A 23009-nucleotide genomic window follows, 5' to 3' on the forward strand; every position below is an offset into this window, starting at 1 on the left:
ACCCCTCCCACACACACTTCCTTTTTTGTTGAGGCCTACCAATAATATTCAATTAACTATCACATCAAGATCTGAACTTTTTATTCTCCACCAGCATTTCTTTAAAACTGTGTCATTCAAGTGACCTCCACCTGTGGATGTAAAACACACTTTTCTGTGGCTTGTTGATTTTTGCTGGCAGCTCTTAATTTGGACTTGTGTGAACCCTCAGTCCCGCCCCTGGTCCCTAGACCTAGTCTGGCTCTTATTTAAGGGGCTCTTCTCACCCTCAGCCTTTGTCCCAGTGGAAGCATCTGCCTACCAGTGCACCTTGGTGAGTACATTTCACGGCTTGTTTCTCTGAATCACTGAAGATGTCTGTGTCATTTGTGTGATTACTGTCATTTGTGAGATGGCTGTCATAGTCTGTTAGTGGTACTTTGAGCTGATGGTTCCTGAATTACTGAATGGATGATATAACTTCAGCTAACTAATCTTTCTGACAAGTTGCTAACTAGACTTGGTGAGAGCAGTTAAAATTGGACTTACTGGTTGTGCTAGAGTGATTGCAATTGGATGCATTATTAGATGGTGAATGAATGAATGAATGAATGAATGAATGAATGAATGAATGATGTTCTGTGATAAGGACATACTATGGTATAGAAAGTCTAGACTATACATACAGTACCTCTGGCATATTATGTGGAAGTATCACTTGGATCAGTGCACAAAAGCTTGGGGGAAGTTGGCCAAATCCACCCCTGCTCCAATGAATGAAGTGAAGAGGCAGCTGGGGCATGGAGCCATGTAGTAATGAAAGTGCCACAGTGTGCCGACAGACGGGTGCTGGCCTGGCTCTTGGACAAGCTCTCTCAGACCTGAAATAGCTGGGGATCCGTGAGTCACTTGTTTCACCCTGTTAAGCACAGTGGGGAGTGCTGAGCTTTAAATAGATCACAGGTCTCTCTGTTATGCCCCTTTTTGGTGCTACCTAAGCAGCTCTGAGATGTCCCAGGAACAATCGTGACTGTGGAGATATGGTATCAGTAGTTGTACAACAAGGTTAGCACCAAAATAGCATCCAAAGGCATGTTTAATTAGCTCTCTATAGATAACACCCATAGAGCCTGGTTGTTTTAGGGTTTGGGAGTGATAATACCTTTAGAGCAGCTATGAGATGCTGTTGGCAGATCTTCAAATGCCCTCTGCATCACAGCTGATGCATCATGTGAGTGATTTATTGATCACCTATGTATAGCAGGTCTAGTCACTTCAGCACATCATCAGCCACTCCAGTGATAAAGCGTTTGTGATTGTTCAATTATAACAGGCTTTCATGCTATGTATTGAATGACAGGCAGTTTAGACAGCTGCTCCCAAAACCCGACCTAAACCCCTCTCTCCTTGTGTTCTCTACACCCCACTCCTCAAATTGCAGACCACCCCAGTAAAGCCTAATCATGTGTGACGACGATGAGACTACCGCCCTTGTGTGCGACAATGGCTCTGGCTTGGTCAAGGCTGGATTTGCCGGAGATGACGCTCCCCGTGCTGTCTTCCCTTCTATTGTTGGAAGGCCCCGCCACCAGGTGGGCTTAAATCTGTCCCCTTTTACTCCTGCACAGATCTAATCTTGCATTATGAGTATTAAAAAGTAGGAGCAGATTCTTCTTCCTGTGTCTTATGTTCCTCATGTGCTTCTTCCCTCAGGGTGTGATGGTGGGTATGGGTCAGAAGGACAGCTACGTAGGTGATGAGGCCCAGAGCAAGAGGGGTATCTTGACCCTGAAGTATCCCATCGAGCATGGTATCATCACCAACTGGGATGACATGGAGAAGGTGTGTGTTGATAGTGAGACTCATCAACAGCATTCATGACAGCTGACCTTCAGCATGCCTGAGAATTCACAGCCTTGCTGCTGTCGTAAAGCCTGCTTGTTTGTGGGCTTCGTTTAGAGGACCTGGTTGTTGTTTATTCAGTCAAGAGTTGTTCCAGTCCTGACATCAGCTGTTCTTGTTCCTCGTCTGTCAGATCTGGCATCACACCTTTTACAATGAGCTGCGTGTGGCCCCTGAGGAGCACCCCACCCTGCTCACTGAGGCCCCCCTGAACCCCAAAGCCAACAGGGAGAAGATGACCCAGGTACATCTAGCCACTACTTTCTGCTCCATTTTCACATATTTGTTCTCAGTTAAGACAAACCTTTCACGTTTTCCTTTTTTTTTTTTTTTTTTTGCAGATCATGTTTGAGACCTTCAACGTTCCTGCCATGTATGTGGCAATCCAGGCTGTCCTGTCCTTGTACGCCTCCGGTCGTACCACAGGTCAGTATGCTGCAGATTTTTCACATGTATCCAGTTTTAATCTGTGGTCAGTTATGCAAAGACTAAAATTAAGATGAAATTGTACTGCAAGAGAGAAACTATTGAACATTAACACTCTGGGGGTTGGATTCCTAACTCATTGTCAAGGGGAGAATTTAATCTCTCTCCAGCAGGGTCTTCCCATGTGATTTGAGCAGCATTGCATAGTGTATGCTGTGAGACATACTTGAAGAAAGCAGACTTAGCTCCCAATTCTTGCCTTCCCAGACATGCATAGATGAACATGTTCTCTGTCTGCTTGCTAAAGGTATTGTGCTGGACTCCGGTGATGGTGTGACCCACAACGTCCCCATCTATGAGGGTTACGCTCTGCCACACGCCATCATGCGTCTGGATCTGGCTGGTCGGGACCTGACTGACTACCTGATGAAGATCCTGACTGAGCGTGGCTACTCCTTTGTCACAACTGGTAAGTCTGTGCCATCAGGGTTCAGTCATTGAATGTGTATATGAGAAGTGTGCAAGTGTTGTTTACCAGTATGTGAACTTTCTGCTTCCTAGCCGAGCGTGAGATTGTGCGTGACATCAAGGAGAAGCTGTGCTATGTGGCTCTTGACTTTGAGAATGAGATGGCCACCGCTGCCTCCTCCTCCTCCCTGGAAAAGAGCTATGAGCTGCCTGATGGTCAGGTAATCACCATTGGTAACGAGCGTTTCCGCTGCCCAGAGACCCTCTTCCAGCCTTCTTTCATTGGTGAGTAACTCTTTGCATTTGCTTTCATACAGATCTGAGAAATACAGCATGTTGTCTCTGAGAAAACTCTTATTTCTTTCTTGTCTTCTGCCAGGTATGGAGTCTGCTGGTATCCATGAGACCGCCTACAACAGCATCATGAAATGTGACATTGACATCCGTAAGGACCTGTATGCCAACAATGTGCTGTCTGGTGGTACCACCATGTACCCTGGTATTGCCGACCGTATGCAGAAGGAGATTACAGCTCTGGCCCCCAGCACCATGAAGATTAAGGTGAGAGAACTGCAAAGGCTTTAAGTCATTAGTTTGACTAACTAAGTGAATAAACACTCAGTTCAACTTAAATGGTGTTTTTTTGTTGTTTAGATCATCGCCCCACCTGAGAGGAAGTACTCCGTCTGGATCGGTGGCTCCATCCTGGCTTCCCTGTCCACCTTCCAGCAGATGTGGATCAGCAAGCAGGAGTACGATGAGGCTGGCCCTTCCATTGTCCACAGGAAATGCTTCTAAACACACAACCGACCTCCTGTCATCCATGCATTTGTATGTTGTTGTCTCCTGTATATACATGTGTATGTTCTATTGTAATAAAGATAAGCCCTTGTGAGAGTATCTCTTGTACTGTTCTAAATAGTTACTTTGCTGAGTATAACAGTAGACAGAAGTTAATGATTAGTACGAGACAATGGTATTATTTTGGGCTCCATCCATTGGAATCTTTTAATTTCTCGGTCCTTTTATCTATTAGGATTGGCCCTGGTTATCTTACATTTTGCATTCATCTGCAATCCTCTAAATCTGTTTAAAGTTATCTACTTAAACAAGCTCAATATTGTTTTCAAAAGCATTATTAATAGTGTACACACAGGCTATACATCATGTCATTATGTGCACAAGAACTCGCCAGCTCGTAATTAGAACTTAATCAAATATGGGCCTTTGTTTTGTATACAACATGATCGTAATAGGTGCAGCACAGACTTTTTTCAGCATTTTTCCATTCCAAAGGTGCGAGTAATTTATATTACAGAGTCAACCGCCTGTCAAGAAGCGTCCAGTTGAAGGTTAATCTGGCACAACTGAAACCGCCCCGCCCAGTGAGGCTGCCCTGTATAATAAAACACACACCCCCGAGAATGTTGCTCGAATCGTTTCCAGCCAATCACAGCGTAGAGCGTAGATAGCGCCGCTGTTTGAATGCTCTGCGGAAACAGACAGCCTCGCAACCGACTGACGAACCGACTATACCGCAATGCAGTTAGCTGGCTAACGAATAAGACTTGCGGGATTCATTCACTTCATCGTTTGAGAAGAGGTAAACGGTCATTTTAAGGCGTGTGACGCCGGGGAGCTATTTCGTTTTTTTGTATGTGGCACGTTAATGGGCTAATGTAACTTTGCTAACCAAGCTGGCTAAAGTTAGCTAGCTAACTGCATTGCAACCGAAGCATGAAGCTAGCTATTAGATAAGCGCTCCGCACTGTAACATTAGTCAGGTCGTAAACATCTCTTTGGGATCGAGTAACTTTGGTTGCAGTTTGTTGACGGCTGCGTCTTGTGAGCAATTAATATCCATGTGAGGATGAGTTAACAGAAATCCGGAGAAAGTGATAAAGTTAGAAAGGCTTGGAGTGAGGACAGAAGGGATAGGGCTGCGGATGTTAAATTTACTTCGGTACTGACAGAAAAGAGAGCGAATTGACGCGAAGTGCTGTTGAAAGTATAAAGTCCGAGTGTAAAATGAAAGTCATGGAGAAAAATGTGATGCGTCTCGTCGCTGTGCAACACCTCCGCTCGGCGTATGGGATCAAGACAAAGAACTGGAACAAAAACAGAGCAGCCAGCTGTAAGTCAACAGCCAGCAACTCCGTAAGTAAAGAAAAGCCATTACCATTGAAACTTTGCAATGACTCTGAAACTGTGGACTCCACAACCTGTTATGGCAATTCACAGCATCAGCCTTGGATACACTATTGTTTAGTCTATTGAATCAAATTAGCATATTACTGAAAGCATGCCCCCACTGATGAGACCCATTTGTTCTCTTGTCACCCATGTCAGTCACTGCAGATGCTTTGTTTGGCTGCTCTTGTAATTATTCACACCATAAATTTCTTTACCAGCAACACAAAGCAAAGTTTGACACAAAAGGGCACTGTTTTTTTGTTGTTTTTTTCAATCTTTATGGCAATCTTTTTGGACATTTTGGCAATAGAAACTTGTAATTTAGGAAGACCAGGTAAACTAATACAGGTTATACCACATTGAATCTAATGGCAGCTAATTTTAGAACAAGTTCTTTCTTCGTGTATAATTGGCTCACAGGAGTCACAAGACTTGTTGCAGGAGACGCTGTGACTTTTCAAATGATCACAGAACTTCTGCATTTGCAGGAACTACCGTATGTCATAAGACGCAACACATGCCCCAAACTGGAGCTCAGACTATGTGAAGAAATTAAGAAATGAAATGAAGTAATTCTTCTGCAACTGACACTGGTCAGATTCACATCAATGAGGTTAAAAAGCAACATGAAGTGGCTTTTTCATCACTCTTGTCCAAAGCAATAGGAATGTTTGGCAGCCAGCCATCAGACTGACTGATCAAAAGCAGTAGAAACTTGAGCTTTGACATGGATAAATACATGGAGATGTGGTGAAAGGTTATTAAACAGCTGAATGGGCTTTTTTAAATTATTGTCTAACCTTCTTGTTTAAAATCATTGAGAAGAGTTATTGTTTAATTTGTCATTATTTGATTGTTCCCTCAGACAAAGGTTTTTGGGGTATCCCTGGAGAGCTTACCGTACTACAATATGGAATGTGGGAGCGTGCCAAGGCAAGAGCATGTGCTTATTAATTTGTACTGGAGTTCACAGTTGGCAAGTCATTTCTTGTCCCGCCTTGTACCTTTTATACTAATGACTTTTCACCGCCTTTCTTAGCTTTCTCGTCGATTCATGTATGAAACTGCTGGCACATGTCGACACCGAGGGCCTGTTCAGAAAATCCGGCTCTCTTGTTCGCCTGAAAGCACTCAGGGTGAGTGATGACTGAAATTGACCTTGTGTTGACTCAGGGCCCTTGACCTAGAGGTCTAATACAAGAGCTGTGTCTTGTCTGCTCAGGCAAAATTGGACGCGGGTGAGGAGTGCCTATCTACTGCACTTCCCTGCGATGTGGCCGGCCTGGTGAAGCAGTTCTTCAGGGAGCTGCCAGAGTCCATTCTGCCCGCAGAGCTGCAGGAGGCCTTCCTCAAGGCCCAGCAGCTCCACTCCGAGGAGGAGAGGACCTCTGCCACCATGCTGTTGTCCTGTGTGCTACCCGACAAAAACCTAAGCACCCTGCGACACTTTTTTGACTTCCTCCACAATGTGTCCAAGAGGTGGCAGAATTATATCTAGTTGGATTACTTAGTATTTGTTTAATCCTCTGCATTATTTCAGTCTTTTTCTCTTTTATCTGCATGCCTACATCACTGCTATTTGTCTTTTTCTTTGCTGAATGGCAGGAGTGCAGAAAATAAGATGGATAGCAGTAACTTGTCGGTAATCTTGGCCCCCAATCTCCTTCACTTTGGAGACGGTACAGAGAAGATGAACGCCAACACTGAGAAACGCCTCAAGCTACATGCAGCCATAGTACACTGCTTCATAGAGAATGCTCACAGCTTCGGTAAGACTTGAGGCATCTTTCCTGCAGGTTATCTGTGAGTCACGGTAGCTTTGTGGCTAATATTTGTCTGTGTCTGTGTGTCAAAGGTGTTCTGCCACAGTTTCTTCAAGAGAAAGTTTCAGCCATGATGGGCTGTGAGGCCGGGATGATGTCCCCTACTCACAATGAGCTTGAGGAGCTGGACTTGAACTCAGGGATGAAGAAGAGACACAGGCGCAGCTTTGGAGGTAAGATTTAGATCAAATCTCAAATTGGTCCAATCAATTCCAGCTGCACTGGTTGCAGTAGATACAGTAGATACATATTCAAGTTAAAAACCTGCCCTTTATCACAACAGTAAATGAATAATGTTATTTTGAAGCAGATGTAGTCAGTAAATACTGTTTATATGGTGCGGTTTGTCTCATATTTCAGATATGGTCAATGGTGCTCTGAATAAGATAAAAAATAATAGAACACCCACAAATGGCACCCACTCAGACAGTCTTGGTAGGTACTGTGGTCAGATGAGGAGATGCTGCCTGCATGATGATGCTGTAATCCATCTGCTGTGCACATGCAACAACCCACTTTCTGTCCTCTAGTGTGCTTCAAATGAAATTGATTCATATTTGCTGTGATAATGAATAATAAGTCATTGGAGTAACGTGAAAAGATGCCTTGTTTCAAATGTCTTTTTGGCTGTTGTTCTTTGCCTGTCATTTGCACGGATCATCTTCCACAAATCATCGCTAATTCTTCTCAGCGCCTTGGCTCCAAATCATCTTTGGAATGCTTTCAGAGATGAAAACAGCAAATCCTACATGTTGAAAGACATTAATTCTCCTGTGATTTTTGCCAGTCTTTTCCTCTGCAACTCCCGTGATTGCAACACCGTCTTCAAAGCGAAAGCTTCCCGTGGAATCTGGTCAGTCTTTTGGATTCTCAAACAAGAAACGTAGATCTGTCAAAAAGAACCTCGGGATAGATTTACTTCCCAATGCTTTGTTCAGCGGGACTTCTACTCCTGGATCAGGTATTGATGATTGTTTGATCAAATGGGCATCAACTATTCTGCTCTCTAAAAGCTTGTGAGTAAGTTTGCATGTTTTTTCTCTTTTGTATATTGTAGCTTACAGTGCTTCGGGGGTGTTGGAGTCTTCCCAGAACACTCTGTCATCAGCAGGGAGGTCTAGAAGGCAATCGGCGACCTCTGTGAGGAGGAAGAGCCGACGACTCAGCAACAGGCATGCTGTCAGCAGGTACACACTTTCTTCATGCTCCAGTTAAGTGCTGCCACATTGAAATTACACTGACCGTATGGTGCAGTAACACTGTGAGTTTACACTATGCTATGTTACACAGAGAAACAAGAGTTTATATTATAATCCTTATTAGTTTATCTCATGCTGGTAATCATTTTAATATGTGTCCTTTTCAGAGTTGAATCTGGAAAAGCTGGCTGCTTTTCTCCTAAAGTCAGCAAAAAAGACGCACCACGCAAATCTCTGCGCTTGCGTTTTAGCCTGGGGAGGAGCAGCAAAGATGCTGTAAGTGTGGTCGACCGACAGACTTCATATCCCGTTTATCGGGCTCACACATAATCAGTGAATATGGTATTAATCAAGTGTGTTCAGGCATATGCTGCAGTCAGCTGTTAAAATTGATTAACACATTTGCACATGGGGTGTCTTGTTGCACAGTAGCACTTTTTTATTGTGTAACATTCTAAGTTTACTTTCAGAAGCTAATACATAAGATAAGATAAGACTTTATTGATCCCACACCAGGGAAATGTAGTAATTAACCTAATGCGCGCATGGTTTTAAAAATCTGCATTGTTTTTTTCCACACCTTTTACGTTTGCTACATTACTAAATAAATGGTGTTCATGCTTGTATGGTACAAAGCCATAGGGTACTTCCTGTGTCACATTTTCAGTGGTTTACTATGTGAAGCACTCAGGTGAAAGAATATTGTTATATACAATTTAGCACGTACACAAAGTATATTGTAACATGTTTTGGTGTACATTGGGTGGGCTTGAAAAGGTTTAAAGTGCATAACTTTATAATGCTCTATAGTTACATGTATATCCTGCACTTAATAAAAAGTTGTTGACCAATGAAATCCAGTATCCTGTTTCTTCTGAGTGATTTTTGTCATCCTCTGAAGAACTAACCACAACAATCATGGAATTAACAGATTAATGGTTACATTTTGGGTGACATCTGTGGGGTCCTTTTTAACAAAATAATACTCTAAAGCTTCCTCCTCCTTGAACTTTCTTTCATCTTTCATTTCTCATTCCATGCCGGTGATAAAGGGATCTGAGTCCATTGGCTGGCGACTCGCCACTCAGGAGAGCACCACCAGCTTTCGTTTCACCAAAGAGACCGAGTTCAGTCCATCGGTTCTGCCCAGAAATGCAGACTCCAAAAGTGAGTATCAAATGCAGAATTCAGACAAACTGTCTGCTCATCATCTCCAGTTGTAATACCTGCTAATAAACCACTTTGTTTTCTAGGCTCTAAATTCATCAGTAAGTCTGAAGACAACTTGATGACCCCCCAATGTGACTCAAGTGTCCATCGGACCTCATGGAATGGGGAGACTCCCTTCGGAGCCCAGGCTTTCAGCACAGGATCTTTTACAGACACCCCCATGAAGACGTTCCTCAACAGCAACTATACATCTGAGCCAGCCATCGTCATATCGAAGCCTCCAGCGGTGGCCAGCCTTCCCAAGAAGCTGTGTTGTGCTTCCAGTGCTGAGAGCCTGGACAGCGAGAGCTCCATCACTGAAGCCCAGAGCCGGACCGGTCCCACCCTGCTGACAATAAAGAAGGCCTCCACAGAGTTGGCCAGTAGCCTCCAGGCTGTCATAGAGGACCCCTGCAACTCCACAGGAACAAATGCATTAAAACCATCAGACAGCCTCACAGCCCCCCCACCAGAGATCCCTGCAGTCAGTGTTCTGGCTTCCAGCTTTCCACCCCAGCAGAGATTTCTGGCTAATGAACAGAACATCACCTTTGGCCAGATTGAAATTGCCGCTTTGTCACCTTTGCATATAGACAGTGTGGTTTTTGAGCCTGGTGCATACTGTAGTCCAGCCGTCAAGGCCGATAAAAATTCTCTCTGCGCTGCCCCCACCAGCAGCCACAGCAGCTCCATGGTGGGAGAGAGTGAGAGTGAGAGGGAGGTCGAGCAGGTGAACTGCAGCAGGTTGATTGATGCTCTGGACATCCAGAGTCCTGCTTTCTTCAAAATGGCCGTCTCCTCCGGGCTGCAGTCCACTCCGTACAAACTGGACTTTGAACTCGGAGATGAGCTTGATTCACCTCCTAAAATTGGTACTATAGTCAGTGCTGTACTTGACAAAAATGAATCTTCCCCAGCGATTGGTACCAATGTCCAAAACCAACAACCCCTCTCGCCTGGCAGCCTGGAGACCGAAAAGCGACAGGTGGCACACCACATTCAACACTTCAACAAGCTCACCCTGCATTCTCCCAGCAGCTCCAGGTCCTCACACATCAGATCACCGCTCAAGTTCCAGCGCACCCCGGTGCGTCAGACCGTACGCAGGATGAACTCTCTCCTCGAAGAGTGCAGGAGACCCACAAGACGTGCAAAACTGACCACAGGCCAGAGCGGTCAAGTTGTGAAGGCAGTGAGCCTGGAGAGCGGCCTCTCCCCTCGCCCACAGCTTCAGCCTCACCAGGGAGGGGCACAACCGTCCAGCAGCATTTGCCCCAGAAAGAAACCGCCTCCAGTCCCACCCAAAAAGCCGAGCACCTTGGCCTATAAACTCCAGGCCTGCGCTCTGGGCGACGTGACCAACAAGGTCCAACCAAAGAGCAGAGTGGACTGTTCTGTCCCTGCTCCACCAGGAGCTCAGAAGCACCTTGTGCAGCAGGCAGTGGAGAAGAACATGAACCATTACAGAGGTTCACCCAGAAACCCCCTCAACCAAGGACGCCTGCTGTCTGCTACCAAGCCAATAGATTTATAGCTCAAATCTTTATGGCTTTCATGTTTCCTCCTCACTATGCAGGTCTCTGTCTGGTCAGACTGCATGACATTAAACGTTCCCTCTTATCTTATCCATATTTTCAGGGTTCTTAATTTATTTTTAGCTGCATTTACGTGATGTTTGTGTTGTCTTAGGGCCTTAATGGGAGATGTTCATATGCCTTATGTTTGTTTTACTCTAGTAAAGCAAGTTTAGAAGTCAAATATCAACACACATCAGCCTACGAGGTGATATATCGCATAGTTTATACTGTATAGTGTGCAGGCTGAATTCTGTGAAATGTGATTGGTGGTATGACTGGAAATGTTTAGATCAAGTCTTATGCTTTTATTTATGCATTTTATATCTAATCCTTAGTTAGACTTCTTGAAAAAAAAAGTTAACTGAAGTTGCAGCTTTTTCTTTATTGCAGAATATTGTCGTACTGTCTCGCCATGAACAGAACAGAAAAAAAATGCACCTTTTTTTTTTGATTTTATAAAAAGAAGCCAAGCAGTATTGATCACCTGTCTATCTCAGTCCATTTATTTCAAACAGCCAATAAAATACCATGTGAACCGCTTCAGACAAATAAAATCAAACCGCAAAACATTTCATTGTCTTCTGATTGGATGAATGAGCAGCACTTGTTGGAGCCACAAGGGGGAGCCGTGGAGCCACTGCTGAGAGCGCGTCACACTGGCATGTCGAGTGAAACGTGCTCAGAGGGGTCGAGAGTTACATTTTTCTTTCTGCTCAGCCTAAAATCGGATGCAGACCACTAAAAATGCTCTGTGAATGTGGCTCAGTGTTCCACATCGACAGTGAAAGGATGAAGCTCAGTCATTCCCTGGGATTTATATTTTTCAGGTGCAGTGGGGTAGATAATAGTTTTAAATTCCTGCCTTATTACTGCAGCAGCTTGCTATCACAGCAGGTCTGTAGCAGAAAATGTATGTATACAAATATGTATATGCTTGATTCTCCACCTTCCTGCGCTGCGTTATGATGCATAAATATTGCAGTATTAAATATTTTAGGACACCAAACTTCCACCTTTCTTAAATGTGAAATGTACATAAAGGCTACGAAATCCAGTAACAGAGAATTCCCTCATTAGTTGTGTTATTAAGATTAAGACGTTGAATATTCGGCCTAAATATGTCTTCTGATCCAGCTTTTTGGGAATATAATCAGGGCTGAAAATGTGACTTTCCTCAATGGAAGCTCTTCATTTTATCAACATTTTGATTTTTTTTGGCCACACTTTCTTTTAAGTCACTGATTTAAAGTTGTAACTAGTGTTTTTTTTTTTTTTTTTTTACATCTGTTATAAACCATTACTATTGAGTTGCTAAGTTGTGATAAATTCCTCCCGCAGGACACTTGGTTATCTTTTCAGAGTTATCCAGTTCATTAAGACTCTAATGGACCGTTAAATCTCTGGAAAGCTTTCAGAGTATCTGGACCAAAATCAGTTCATCAGAAACATTTCGAACTCTTGTGGCTTGTTAGAAAGTGAAAGCATTTCTGAATAGATTGCCAGCATTTCTGACTGCATTTGCCCAAACTAAAAGATATAAAATCAGCCAGAGGGATATTGCACAACCTGGCAACCCGGAGGTTGTCAGTAATGGCTTAAATTGATTTATAAAACGTTATTAAATGATGTAATAACCAATAAAAACACCACGAGGAATAATACCTAAAGTAGTTATAAAGGGAGCCTTATTAAAAAGTAGCACCAATATTTTTCTGGAGTTCATTTTACATATCAGACTCCTTTGATTTAAAGACTGCAAACAGTTCACACGGTGACGTAATTTTGGCATGCGTAAATAAACGTACATTGAGGACATGGCTATATAGTGGAGCAATAAATACTGTATATACTGAATTCCATTACATTTCATCACCATTCTTCTATTTCGAAGCAAATTTTGTCCTTTTTTATTGAACATTTTGAAAAAGCCTATTGTTATTGCTCCACAGGTGTGCTGTCAACTTTTCGAATTTTCTAAATACTTGCTTGCATTGATGCAGTTTGTGTGAGGGCAGTGAACGCCTCCTTTCAGTTTTTTGCAATTGGATGAATTAGACAGATTTATCATCATGCTCCTTTGGATGAAAAAAATAATAATAATAAATAAATCATCTGCTTTACTTTTTCCATGTGCGCACAAACCTCAGGCCTGTCCGCTCTCAGCTCCTCTCGCCCCCCACCCCTCCTCCTCTCCGCCTACCCTCGCTGTTCCTCGGTTGTCTGTTTTCTTGAAGTGGGTTCAGGGAAGTGTTGAGGGGGCGGATAGTTTTGATTTTCTCTACATCGTGCTTAGCCAATAATGTAGAGGGAACTGTTGTGCACATCTCAGCTGGCAGACATTTAAAAGGGAGACAGTCCGGCGCTGGAGCAATTTGTATTAAACCCCCTGGCCCCTGTCTATGGAGCGGTTAGTCTCCCACCCATCCACAGCCCCACCAGCGTGCAGTCGACAGCAGTAGGTGCGTCTCACCTCGGAAGGTGCCGTGGAGGACTGACAGGATCCGATCATCGCACTCGCAGCAGTGAAAGCTCGCACAGGTGAGTGAATCTGGACAGTTTCTAATAAAATCCGTGCGCACTGTCTGTCCGCTTACATTTAAACTTTATTTGGCTTATGTCTAATAGAAATGACACAACTGCATGGGTTGTTAGCCATTGGTGTGCATGTGTGGACACGTACATGATTTATTAAACATATATGAAAATTTTTATATGCTTTTGCTGTGGCTAAACCTGGTTTGCGTAATGGTTAATGTATATCCCATATAGTAGCCTTTGGTACATAATACACGAGACATTATATGTCTCAGTCAGATATTTAGAATATTCAAATATACAGTTATACTGTTTTTACTCAGTAGTCTCGTTTTCCATGCGTTTAAAAAATGAATAATAAACGCAAGCTGTATCTGTGCGTTTTTACGCAGCGTAAAAGCGTGGACAGCTGTGCGTAACCCTTCCAGCATTGAAAGGGTATAAGTGATGAATTATTTTCTTCTTCTCCCCAAGGATGGCCAACTCGACGCGCATCTTTTGCAGTATGGTTTTCATCATTGGGTTGCTATCATCTCCCGTGGATTCCAAAAGAAACCGAGGTTCACAAGGCGCCATTCCTCATCCTGACAAAAACAACCCAAACGAATCGGAGCAGCAACCGCAGCCTCCGCAGGCGGGCTCCGGGCCCCGGCAGAGGCAGGGCTCATCCTCACCGGCCGACGAGGTGCTGGAGTCCAGCCAGGAAGCTTTACATGTGACGGAACGCCAGTATTTGAAACGGGATTGGTGCAAGACGCAGCCCCTCAAGCAGACCATCCACGAGGAGGGCTGCGTCAGCCGCACCATCATCAACCGCTTTTGTTACGGACAGTGCAACTCCTTCTACATTCCCAGGCACATCCGCAGGGAGGAGGGTGCCTTCCAGTCCTGTTCGTTTTGCAAGCCCAAGCGTTTTACCACCATGACTTTTACTTTGAACTGTCCGGACCAGCAGCCACCTACCAAGAAGAAACGCATCCAGCGCGTCAAACAGTGCCGCTGTATATCCATAGACCTGGACTAAAGACGCGCAGAAGTGTGCTGTGTGTCTTGTTCTCTAATTCTTCGCGGACAGCACTGTTGGCAGTAAAAGAAGAAGGGCTGTCACACAGCCAAGAACACGTGTCTGACTCCATCTAGCTTCCTACATGTAGACTACAACGTTTCTCTTCTTGCACAACATGTGAACAAATATGGACATGCAACTTAGAAATCGACGTTGAACTGCATTGAACATTGTACTCCTCACCAGTTTGAAAACAAGCATCACTGCACGGGAACGCTGACTTGGAATGGGCACGTTTTACGCACGGCTTAGAGGACTGCATAACTCCGGTTTATTTAATAAGTCACTGTTCAAATCGCTTACTGTGGCGGGGAAACACTCCTGCCCAGTTTTATATTGTTGTGCGCATATGTGTTTCTTTAACTGGACGTTTCCACTGTGTGGAATTTGATGGATGAGTGGCGACATTTGCATCGGAAAAATGTGATTTTGTTTCGATATTTCAAGAATCTTTCAAGGTTAATTGATTCGTGTGAATTTCGAAGTCCATCAGTTTTTCTTTCTAGGTTGGATGCCTCCTCAGCTGTAGAGACAAAAGGCTTCTTTGTTAGTTCAAACGGACAGTGTACAGTGGTGGTTTCTACAGTATCGAGATTAAATAGTTGTACAATGTAAAGCCATGTTTGATGTAACCGGTTTGTTTATCCCTTTGATTAAGTTATCCATGAAACCATCAAATAAACGGATGTTGGAATATTGAGCACATCATCTGTTACTTTACACCTGATGTTAAAATATTAAATCATGTCCTCATCATCTGCTGCCCTTGGAGACAGAATGTTGCGCAGACGTTCACACTAAGACCTCGGAATACATTTCATCATAAAAGCAGTCAGTTTTAAGAGGAAAGATGCGGTTACTCGCTCCAATTATGCCTTGAAATGATGTCATTTGTCTTTACTACATTCTATTACATGGCTCGCAAATCTGTTGGAGGACTGAAAAGAGGGAACGCGATGAATCCAACGTTTAAGAAATAAGCAAGAAATGCTCGCGATCTTATTAGTTAGAAAAGTAATTATTCTTCAGACGTCCATATTGAATATCACTCTTATATGGTCCAACATGTTTTTTTTTATTTTTATTTATTTTTTTAATCAGAATCAAGGGGTGATTTACCGATCCTTGTTTAGTGAACTCAAACGCACCATTTGAGGTTAGTTTTATTAAATGGCTGTAAATATGTAAAACCAACATTTCCATTTTAAGGCACAAATTTCCTGTTGGTACTTTAGTGATACAACAGAGGCTGAAACACTGAAGTGTGCGTCTCGTTAAATTTCACCCTCCTAAAAGCTTCTCTTAACGCCATTTTCCTCATTTTAATGATCACTTTATTTTAGGGGTCTTACAGGAACATGTTTTAATGTCTAAAAATGAGGCCTGGTTGAAGGACTGAACTCTGACTCATGGTTTATTGAACAGCCTCACTGAATTCTGAATAATCAAATCCTGTCTGATGAACACATTTGCTCTGTACGGCCGTGCTTGAAAAAGCCGACTGACCGGAACAAAACGTAGAGATAAGGGTCCAGTTTGTTCGGCATCCAGTTTATTCTTGAAATTTAAAACAATTCCATATACTTACAGAGCACCTATATGAGAGCTACTGAAGGTTACATGAACTGACATACATACATACAGTAGAGGCTACAGCAGTTCCTTGGTCAGTATCAGCTCATTCTTTTTTCTCTCTCTGTACCTTCTGAAGTAAAAGACAGTAGTTTGAAGTTATCTAGATTTTCATACAAAACAAATGGCACACGTGAAAGACTTTGGAGGGTATAAAAGTAATTCAAGGTGCAGTTTTATGGATACTCTGATCATGGAAGTCTGTCCGAGGTATAACAACTCACATGGCTTCAGGTGATATGCTTAAATGTTCTTGATACCCAAAATACAACCATCATCTCCCCAAAACTAAACAGAAAAGGCAACTGTCTTCATTCACTTCCTTTCCTGTAAATCAGCGCGTGCAACATACAAGTCATATGCATGTGAAAATATACTGTTCATCTGACGGGCCTGACCGGCAGCTACTCAGTTAATTACAACTCATAAAAATACAGCCTCAAAGGGGACAAAGCTGCTGTTTTGTTTTGTTTTTTTTGGCATAAAATAAATCTTTCCTTACATAAATAGACTTCTTAAACGTTACAGGAGTGTGGCTACAACTTACATTTGCGAAAAAAAAACAAACAAACAATAAGCTTAACACACTTTTTTAGAAAACCAAATCTAGTAGGGTTTCATCATCAAGCAATACAATTAACAAATCTTATTAACAAGAAAACCATACCCTTGCATAGGAAAAGAGGTGCAAAAAAGTGCAAGACATCTGAAAAACGCACGCAATTAGCAGAACAGAAGAGTGCGGCTTATAGCGAGCTACGACATACAGCTACTGCAAGTGGTAAAGTGCTTAAAAGAGTGCCGGACACGATGTGACGCACAGGCTCACTGAAGGATTAACAAGTTTAATGTTTAATATCTGGGGTTAAAAACTTGTGTTCTTCTGATGACTTTACATACATGTTAGTGTGTGTGTGTGTGTGTGTGTGTGTGTGTGTGTGTGTGTGTGTGTGTGTGTGTGTGGGGGCCCAAGCGCGCTGCCAGGTTCTGCTCTTCTCTGGCCGTCACCCAGGAGAGGTCAGTCTGGTGCAGTGCTAGACAATAAAGTGAAACCTCGACACACTGATTTGTACGCACTCACATTTATACGCAACGTCTTCATCTGCACTTGAAGCCTCGGTGCAGATCATTTATCGTGCCGTCCCTGCCGACTCTACATGACATATTTACAAGACTCTTAATGAGCCACGGTGAATGAAAAGCCTTTCGCTACAGCAACTCTTTTTTTCTTTTTGTTTTACTACTTCCAGAGAGAGGGAGATGTGTTTTATGAACGGGGACTCTTCCCTCCAGGCAGCCATATCTGTTCATATAACAGCAACGACGTCTAACGCTTTGAATATGTCAGAGCTTTATCATTCAGCTGTCTAATGTAACATCTACAGTTCAGAAAGAAACGGTTTCTCAGCTCTTGTAGATCCAGACGGGACCTGGTGGATTTGTCAGCTGGCGCTGTTGTGAATCCCACTGACCCCTTGAGACCTTTCACAAGCTGGGCACTCAGAGGTCACGCCGTGCTGGATGAATGAGATCAACCTTTGGCCTTTAAGACTCTCATCACTTCGGCCGTGTCAGCCATGCATCCTCGCTGCAGGCCCAGCTTCTTATCTGTTCAGCACACAGAAAAAGCTCGACATGAGGGTGGTGGAGTGTAGGGGTGGGGATGGGCAAGAGGTGTCCAGCGCTGTTAGTAGGGCAGAGATACGACAGTGTGTAGTAAGAGTCCAGAGAGGTTTTATTGCGAGTCTGCACGGGGTACAGAGGGAGGTTCACGGTTGTTGAGGCAGCTGGAAAATGCAGAAGAGATGAGGCCTGCACACATTCTGATCTGTCATCTTCTCCAACTTTCACCACTCATTTCATCCTCTGCTGCATCATTTCACTCAGCTGGAGGACACGCTGGCTTCCTTCTGCCGCAGCCTCTCTTTCTGTTGTCGAGAACCACAAAAAGATTCAGTGTTTTGATTTCAGTGCCAACGCAAGAAGCTTTCAGGAAACTCCATTTCTCTGCCGTACATAGATCACTTCTTACCAGACTGTTGGCATTGATCTTCTTGGTTTCAACTCTCTTCTCCGCTGTGATCTTCTTAATGTTTTCTTGAGCTTCCTTCAACCTGTGAAAAAAATGGACTTGATTCTTGCAGACCCTTTAAAACTAGAGACAGAAGCTTAGGAACTAAATCATGAAAATCGCACTTGTGAGAACAATATGAAGTCACAAGCCTCTCATCACTGTGACCTCGTCAAACTGTTTGTAAGTGCAAGACATTTAAGTATCTCCCTGGGGCGCCCTGTGTCATGGTGCTATGTAGAGTCGTACACACCTACACACACAAACACACACAGATTCTCTCAGGAGTTTGTGGTCAGTGAAAGCCCCGTAAGTGAGAAGCAGTAGAGACTGACAGTGGGTTGATGAGATAATGAGGCAACCTTTAAAAAACACTTGGCTTTTATGAGTGCGCAAGCAGTATTTAAAATAAAGTTAATTGTACATAAGCACAATCAGCTGTGAGTAATGTGACGCGATTACCTAGTTAACAATTAAGAGAGAGCACATGGATCCACGGTAGTGCTGTGAAATCCTCAACTCCTCAATCTTGCAGTGAGAGAGAAGACGATCAGATAGCAGTGGTTATGAGTTAAAGTGTGGAGGATGCTAAACTTAAGCTTCTGAGCATATCCTGATGTTGAAACGATACATTTAGAAAATGATACAGAGAAAACTGCTCATTAAATAAACACATAAATTAACAAGAAAATGAAGTTACAAGCTGATCAATTAGCATTATTTCTGGTGGTGACTAGCGAGGGTAGCAACATGTAATTGACTGGTCGACTCTTCGCGGACATCCCTTGAAGGTACCACATCATAGTTTGAACTGCACCCCAAAACGGACGATGCTGTTTGTCTGGACAGTAACGAACGGCCTTTCTCACTGCAGTATTGTTGTCATCTCTGCTCGTGCGGCGCTGCTGCCCTTTGGGCTGAATGTCCAGCATCATTATAGTGTTTATCAGTTCTCCCATAACGTGCTGCCTTTAACGGCCACAGGCCCCCGTCCACTCGCTAGTAAAGCCAGGCGGCTGCCAGGAGGGCCTGCTGTCCCCTCAGTGGAATGCCCCCCCAACACGACGCCTCAGGTCAGAGGAAGCATCATAAATTCAGGCCCCAGTCCTTCAGACGGAGGGCTGAAGCCTGGGCTAGTCCTGTTTGCCTCAACTTTGACGCCCTTCTTCTCCGCTTTAATTTCACCTAGCTAGCAATTAGTGCTAATTTGACACAATATCTCAAGGCTGCTGAACACCTATCTGAAGGTAACAGAGACATGAAGATGACATACTTAAACCTCAGTTTGGGAGCTAAGTGTGTGTTTGCAGGGTTTGGATACATCCACTGACTGAGAAACAAGATATTTTTGGATATTTTCCTACATTTCTCATGATGCAACACAACTGCATCTTTAGTTTGAACCTTTCTGCCTCATACATGCACATGTCTTTCAAACTTTAGAAAGCTCCCATCAGAACCACAGAGGACATTATGCTGTAGTACTCCTCCCAAAAAGTCTTTGTGTGTCTTTGGCAGAGAAATTAAGAAACTGAACATCCCCACCATCCAACTCACCTCTCCTTGGAGATGTTCTTGCTTTGTCGTATCCAGGTATTCTTGAAGTCGTTGCAAAACTCATACCAAAGCATGAAAACGTAGCCTGGGGCCACATCGTTCTCCCCAGACTTTGGCTTCACCCCAAAGTAGCTCACCATGCTCTGGAAACTGTAGGCGAAAACAAAACAGAGGGACAAATAGTGTTGTCTTATCACACATAAACTCTAATAAATACTCTCAGACATAAATAAACGTGTGCTGGAGAGAACTACTTTAGATTTACAAGTCAAAGTTAGAAACAGCGAGGTCAAACAGTACAAGGAAGCTAAGGTGTGCAGGAAAATCAGTGAAGAAGAGGGTAAAAAAGCTGTCAAACACACAGACAGCACACACAGAAAATGATGGATGTAGAGTCAGGCGGAGAGGTGAGAAACAGAGCTGGAAGGAGAGTGTCCACCCTGCTGGGCCACGGGGGAGAGCCAGTAGCGGTGGCTCCATTATCACATTGACCTCCACAGCCTGCAGGGGAAACACAGCCAGAGGAGACGGAGACAGCCAAGAACAGGCTGCTGCTCCTCCAGACACAGCAATGCATGCACCAACATATGCACGCACACTCCTACAGCTCCAAGAACATATTTACTGCCAATCAAAGATGTGTGGAAGGTGTGCACACAGCAAAAAAGATGTTGGGACACATCAGATCTATGTGAATGAACAGATTTTCTGTTGGCTGGGACTGCGGCACTGTTGCAGGCCAGCTCCTCCGCCCAATTTATTTGTAACCAAATCTGAACTCTTTGCAAGGCTCTCAGCAGCACACACAAGGCATGAAAAGCAGCCTGCTGCTTCAGATTCCCTCCATAACCCAAACATGAAAGACATTTTCTAGCCCTGCCTGTCAAAGGGTTGATAAAGGGGGGCTATGATTCAAGGGATGCTCCCTGTCCCATTGACGCCCAGATAGACTCTGACCTCCAGATGCTAGGTGGCTTTTTGCGACGCTAATCTAAGACATGTTCATTCGGAGTGGAATGGTGCAATATGCTGCCCAGACGGCCAGCTAAAAGCTGGAAAAAAAGGGGGCTTCTGAGCGAGCCTGCTTCCCATTTCCCAGTGATGCGTCATTTTGCTGGGATTCTCACAAAAAAGGAGAGCGCTGTAGATCATCCTGTACGCTACAAAAGAAATCACAGGCTCTGGGATGTTTAGATTCGCCAAACAGACCGTCCCGCTAGCTTTGTTGCAGCCGGCCTGGTCTGGTATGATGAACGGGGTCTCTCCTCCATCAGCTCCTCCGCTGACCCTGGGTCATCATGTCAAAGCGTGCACAAATCAAGCAACAGTGCTTTTTGCCCTCCTGAGCATATGCAACAAGCAGATACACAATGCTTCACTCAAAACAGATGCAAAAACATTCACACATGCGAGTATACCTACGAGACATAAACAAAATCAAGCAGACCTTTGTTCGTTTGCGAGCAATTACGCTCATACACACATGCACACAAACACACACTTCTGTAATCCATGCTATGATGCCATTGCCGTGAGAGGGTTTACTGCGGCACCCACAGCCGGCATTCCTCACTGACAGCTATAAAAAAAAGACCCATTACAAAACCATGAGCAGCCGTGAGAATGAGGGAAATATTTGGACAGGCAACTCTGCATTCCTTTGTTTCCCCAGTCAAAAGATTGTGGAAGTAAACTCCATGTTGTTGGCTGATTCAGCAGAGGCGCAGCGTCACTTTGTGCCATTGTCGTCACACAATAGCCGAGTAGAATGATATACCAACTGGCATCTCTGAAACCATAACTGCGTGGTGACTGCAGAGGAGGCAGTTGGGCCAAATGAAATTGAGCATGATGTGGGAGACGTGAACTTAATGAGACGGAACTGAGGACAGAACCAGAAAACCTCAGTGGAACCCAAACATGAAGCAGCCAAATTAGGGCTGCATGTTGAGGAAAAGGCATCAGGGAGCGCCACGGATGAACCACACAGCCCATATAGCTTTGTTACAAAAACTTTAAAAACAACCACAAATGAGCTTGGTGTAGTTATTACTCTCATTCGAATGATCCCGGTGTTTTACAACTAAGCTTTATAAAAATGTCAGCTCATACGGTTTTGTCCAAATGAAACAAAAATTTATGTATGCGCACGAGCAGCTTTGTGAGACTGTGCATTGAGCTAAATGCTAACACTAGCATTGAAACATGCTCACAATGACAATGCAAACATGTTGATGTTAAGCAGGTCAAATTTTTACCATGTTCACATCTGCCTTTCACATGTTTGCATCCTAACATTTGTTAATTAGCACTAAACACAAAGCACAGCAGAGGCTGATGGGAATGTCATTAGTTTTACGGATGTTTGTTCAGGAAGTATAATGTAGATTAAAAGTTTGACCTCATGATGGCAATAGAGAAGCTATTAACCCTGAGAGGAGCTTGAGCTGCTAATGGCTAAAATTAGGGTTATGCACATTTGATACTAGTGCCAATGTAATACCTGAGTTTCCATACCTAGACTAAGACATTGCTTTTTTCAATTACTTCTTTTTTATTTGCAAAAAAAACAAAAGAAAAGGGAAACACAAAGAGTCATACAAGAGCTCTGTCTTAAAATGGCCAAAATCAGTTGTCTGTTCAAACAGTCATTTTTATTTATATAGCCAAAAATCCAAATTTTTAACAACTTAGGAAGAGAATGAGTCTGAACAGACATTCAATTCCAGCTTTCAGCACTACAAACCAGAGCTGAAACAATTAACTGATTTGTTGATTGACAGAAATCTATTAAACTGGCAACTGTTCTGATAATCGATTAATTGTTAAAGTCATTTCTCAAGTTGAATTCTTCTGCTTTTAATATGAATGTGAAGTGTCTCTGGAAACTGTGACTGACATTTTTCTCTAAATTCTCACATTTTAAAGACCAACCAATCAGTAATAAGAATGAGGGTTAGTTATTTGGCAGTTTTTGGTTGAACCGACCCTGACTCTGGTCAGTGTCCTGATGCAGATTCACATTGCCCGGTCCTGCTCACTGATTGACTTTGACTCGCTGGCGTCTAAACTCACTGACTCCGCATGAGGCCGAGGCATTAGGTGGCACTAAGGATGTGTTGTCTATTTCCTTTATTAACAGTGAGCCATAAAGTGCGGCCACTGCTGCTGCTGTGTGCGTTTGTGTGAGGATCCCTCATCCAGCGCAGATGTGAGAGCCCACCCAGGGCCCAGTGAGCCCGCTGACGCCCATATTCATCAACAGCGTGTCACTTTTACGAGGTGGCTCTGTGGGAACCTGAGAAAGAGCCCCCACCCTCCTCCACCTCCCTCCTGCTCCACCTAGCGCCAGTCAACCAGCCCCCTCTTTAG

At 43.7% G+C, this 23009-nt stretch overlaps 4 protein-coding genes across 6 annotated transcripts in view; 3 read left to right on the forward strand and 1 right to left on the reverse strand.

The window, feature by feature from the left end:
- Positions 1–1425: 1425 nt before the first annotated feature.
- LOC139341805 (actin, alpha cardiac muscle) lies at positions 1426–3651 on the forward strand. The gene is made up of 8 exons (XM_070978493.1): positions 1426–1571; positions 1693–1821; positions 2015–2125; positions 2223–2307; positions 2615–2776; positions 2869–3060; positions 3155–3336; positions 3430–3651. The coding sequence occupies exons 1-8, from the start codon at positions 1443–1445 to the stop codon at positions 3571–3573; spliced, it is 1134 nt and encodes a 377-aa protein (XP_070834594.1). The 5' UTR covers positions 1426–1442; the 3' UTR covers positions 3574–3651.
- A 722-nt stretch (positions 3652–4373) lies between these two features.
- On the forward strand, positions 4374–11215 carry arhgap11a (Rho GTPase activating protein 11A). Its single transcript, XM_070979150.1, has 11 exons — positions 4374–4932; positions 5834–5901; positions 6008–6104; positions 6191–6447; positions 6574–6737; positions 6824–6964; positions 7579–7752; positions 7849–7978; positions 8158–8266; positions 9043–9157; positions 9244–11215. The coding sequence occupies exons 1-11, from the start codon at positions 4804–4806 to the stop codon at positions 10731–10733; spliced, it is 2874 nt and encodes a 957-aa protein (XP_070835251.1). The 5' UTR covers positions 4374–4803; the 3' UTR covers positions 10734–11215.
- A 2038-nt stretch (positions 11216–13253) lies between these two features.
- Positions 13254–14335, forward strand: grem1b (gremlin 1b). Its single transcript, XM_070979151.1, has 2 exons — positions 13254–13314; positions 13786–14335. The coding sequence occupies exon 2, from the start codon at positions 13787–13789 to the stop codon at positions 14333–14335; it is 549 nt and encodes a 182-aa protein (XP_070835252.1). The 5' UTR covers positions 13254–13314; position 13786.
- Positions 14336–15915: 1580 nt separating this feature from the next.
- LOC139342077 (formin-like) overlaps positions 15916–23009 on the reverse strand; it is a 51501-nt gene continuing 44407 nt past the window's right edge. For all 3 annotated transcript variants that reach the window (XM_070978961.1, XM_070978962.1, XM_070978960.1), the window contains 3 exons: positions 19638–19787; positions 18042–18123; positions 15916–17937 (listed from right to left, as the gene is read on the reverse strand). In XM_070978961.1, the coding sequence (XP_070835062.1) occupies positions 17893–17937; positions 18042–18123; positions 19638–19787 (277 nt within the window). In that variant the 3' untranslated portion in view covers positions 15916–17892. The remainder of the gene's footprint in view (positions 17938–18041; positions 18124–19637; positions 19788–23009) is intronic.

The sequence above is a fragment of the Chaetodon trifascialis genome, chromosome 14 (genome assembly GCF_039877785.1).
Source record: "Chaetodon trifascialis isolate fChaTrf1 chromosome 14, fChaTrf1.hap1, whole genome shotgun sequence".
Taxonomy (NCBI): Eukaryota; Metazoa; Chordata; class Actinopteri; order Chaetodontiformes; family Chaetodontidae; genus Chaetodon; species Chaetodon trifascialis.

What these genes read in the sequence shown, in the direction of transcription:
- LOC139341805 (XM_070978493.1), top strand. Translation starts at nt 1,443, where the DNA reads ATGTGTGACGACGATGAGACTACCGCCCTTGTGTGCGACAATGGCTCT. An exon ending in ACAGGGAGAAGATGACCCAG is followed by an intron (nt 2,126 to 2,222) that starts GTACATCTAGCC and finishes TTTTTTTTGCAG; the next exon opens with ATCATGTTTGAGACCTTCAA. An exon ending in CTTCCAGCCTTCTTTCATTG is followed by an intron (nt 3,061 to 3,154) that starts GTGAGTAACTCT and finishes GTCTTCTGCCAG; the next exon opens with GTATGGAGTCTGCTGGTATC.
- arhgap11a (XM_070979150.1), top strand. Translation starts at nt 4,804, where the DNA reads ATGAAAGTCATGGAGAAAAATGTGATGCGTCTCGTCGCTGTGCAACAC. An exon ending in AGTCAACAGCCAGCAACTCC is followed by an intron (nt 4,933 to 5,833) that starts GTAAGTAAAGAA and finishes TTGTTCCCTCAG; the next exon opens with ACAAAGGTTTTTGGGGTATC. An exon ending in AACAGGCATGCTGTCAGCAG is followed by an intron (nt 7,979 to 8,157) that starts GTACACACTTTC and finishes TGTCCTTTTCAG; the next exon opens with AGTTGAATCTGGAAAAGCTG.
- grem1b (XM_070979151.1), top strand. Translation starts at nt 13,787, where the DNA reads ATGGCCAACTCGACGCGCATCTTTTGCAGTATGGTTTTCATCATTGGG.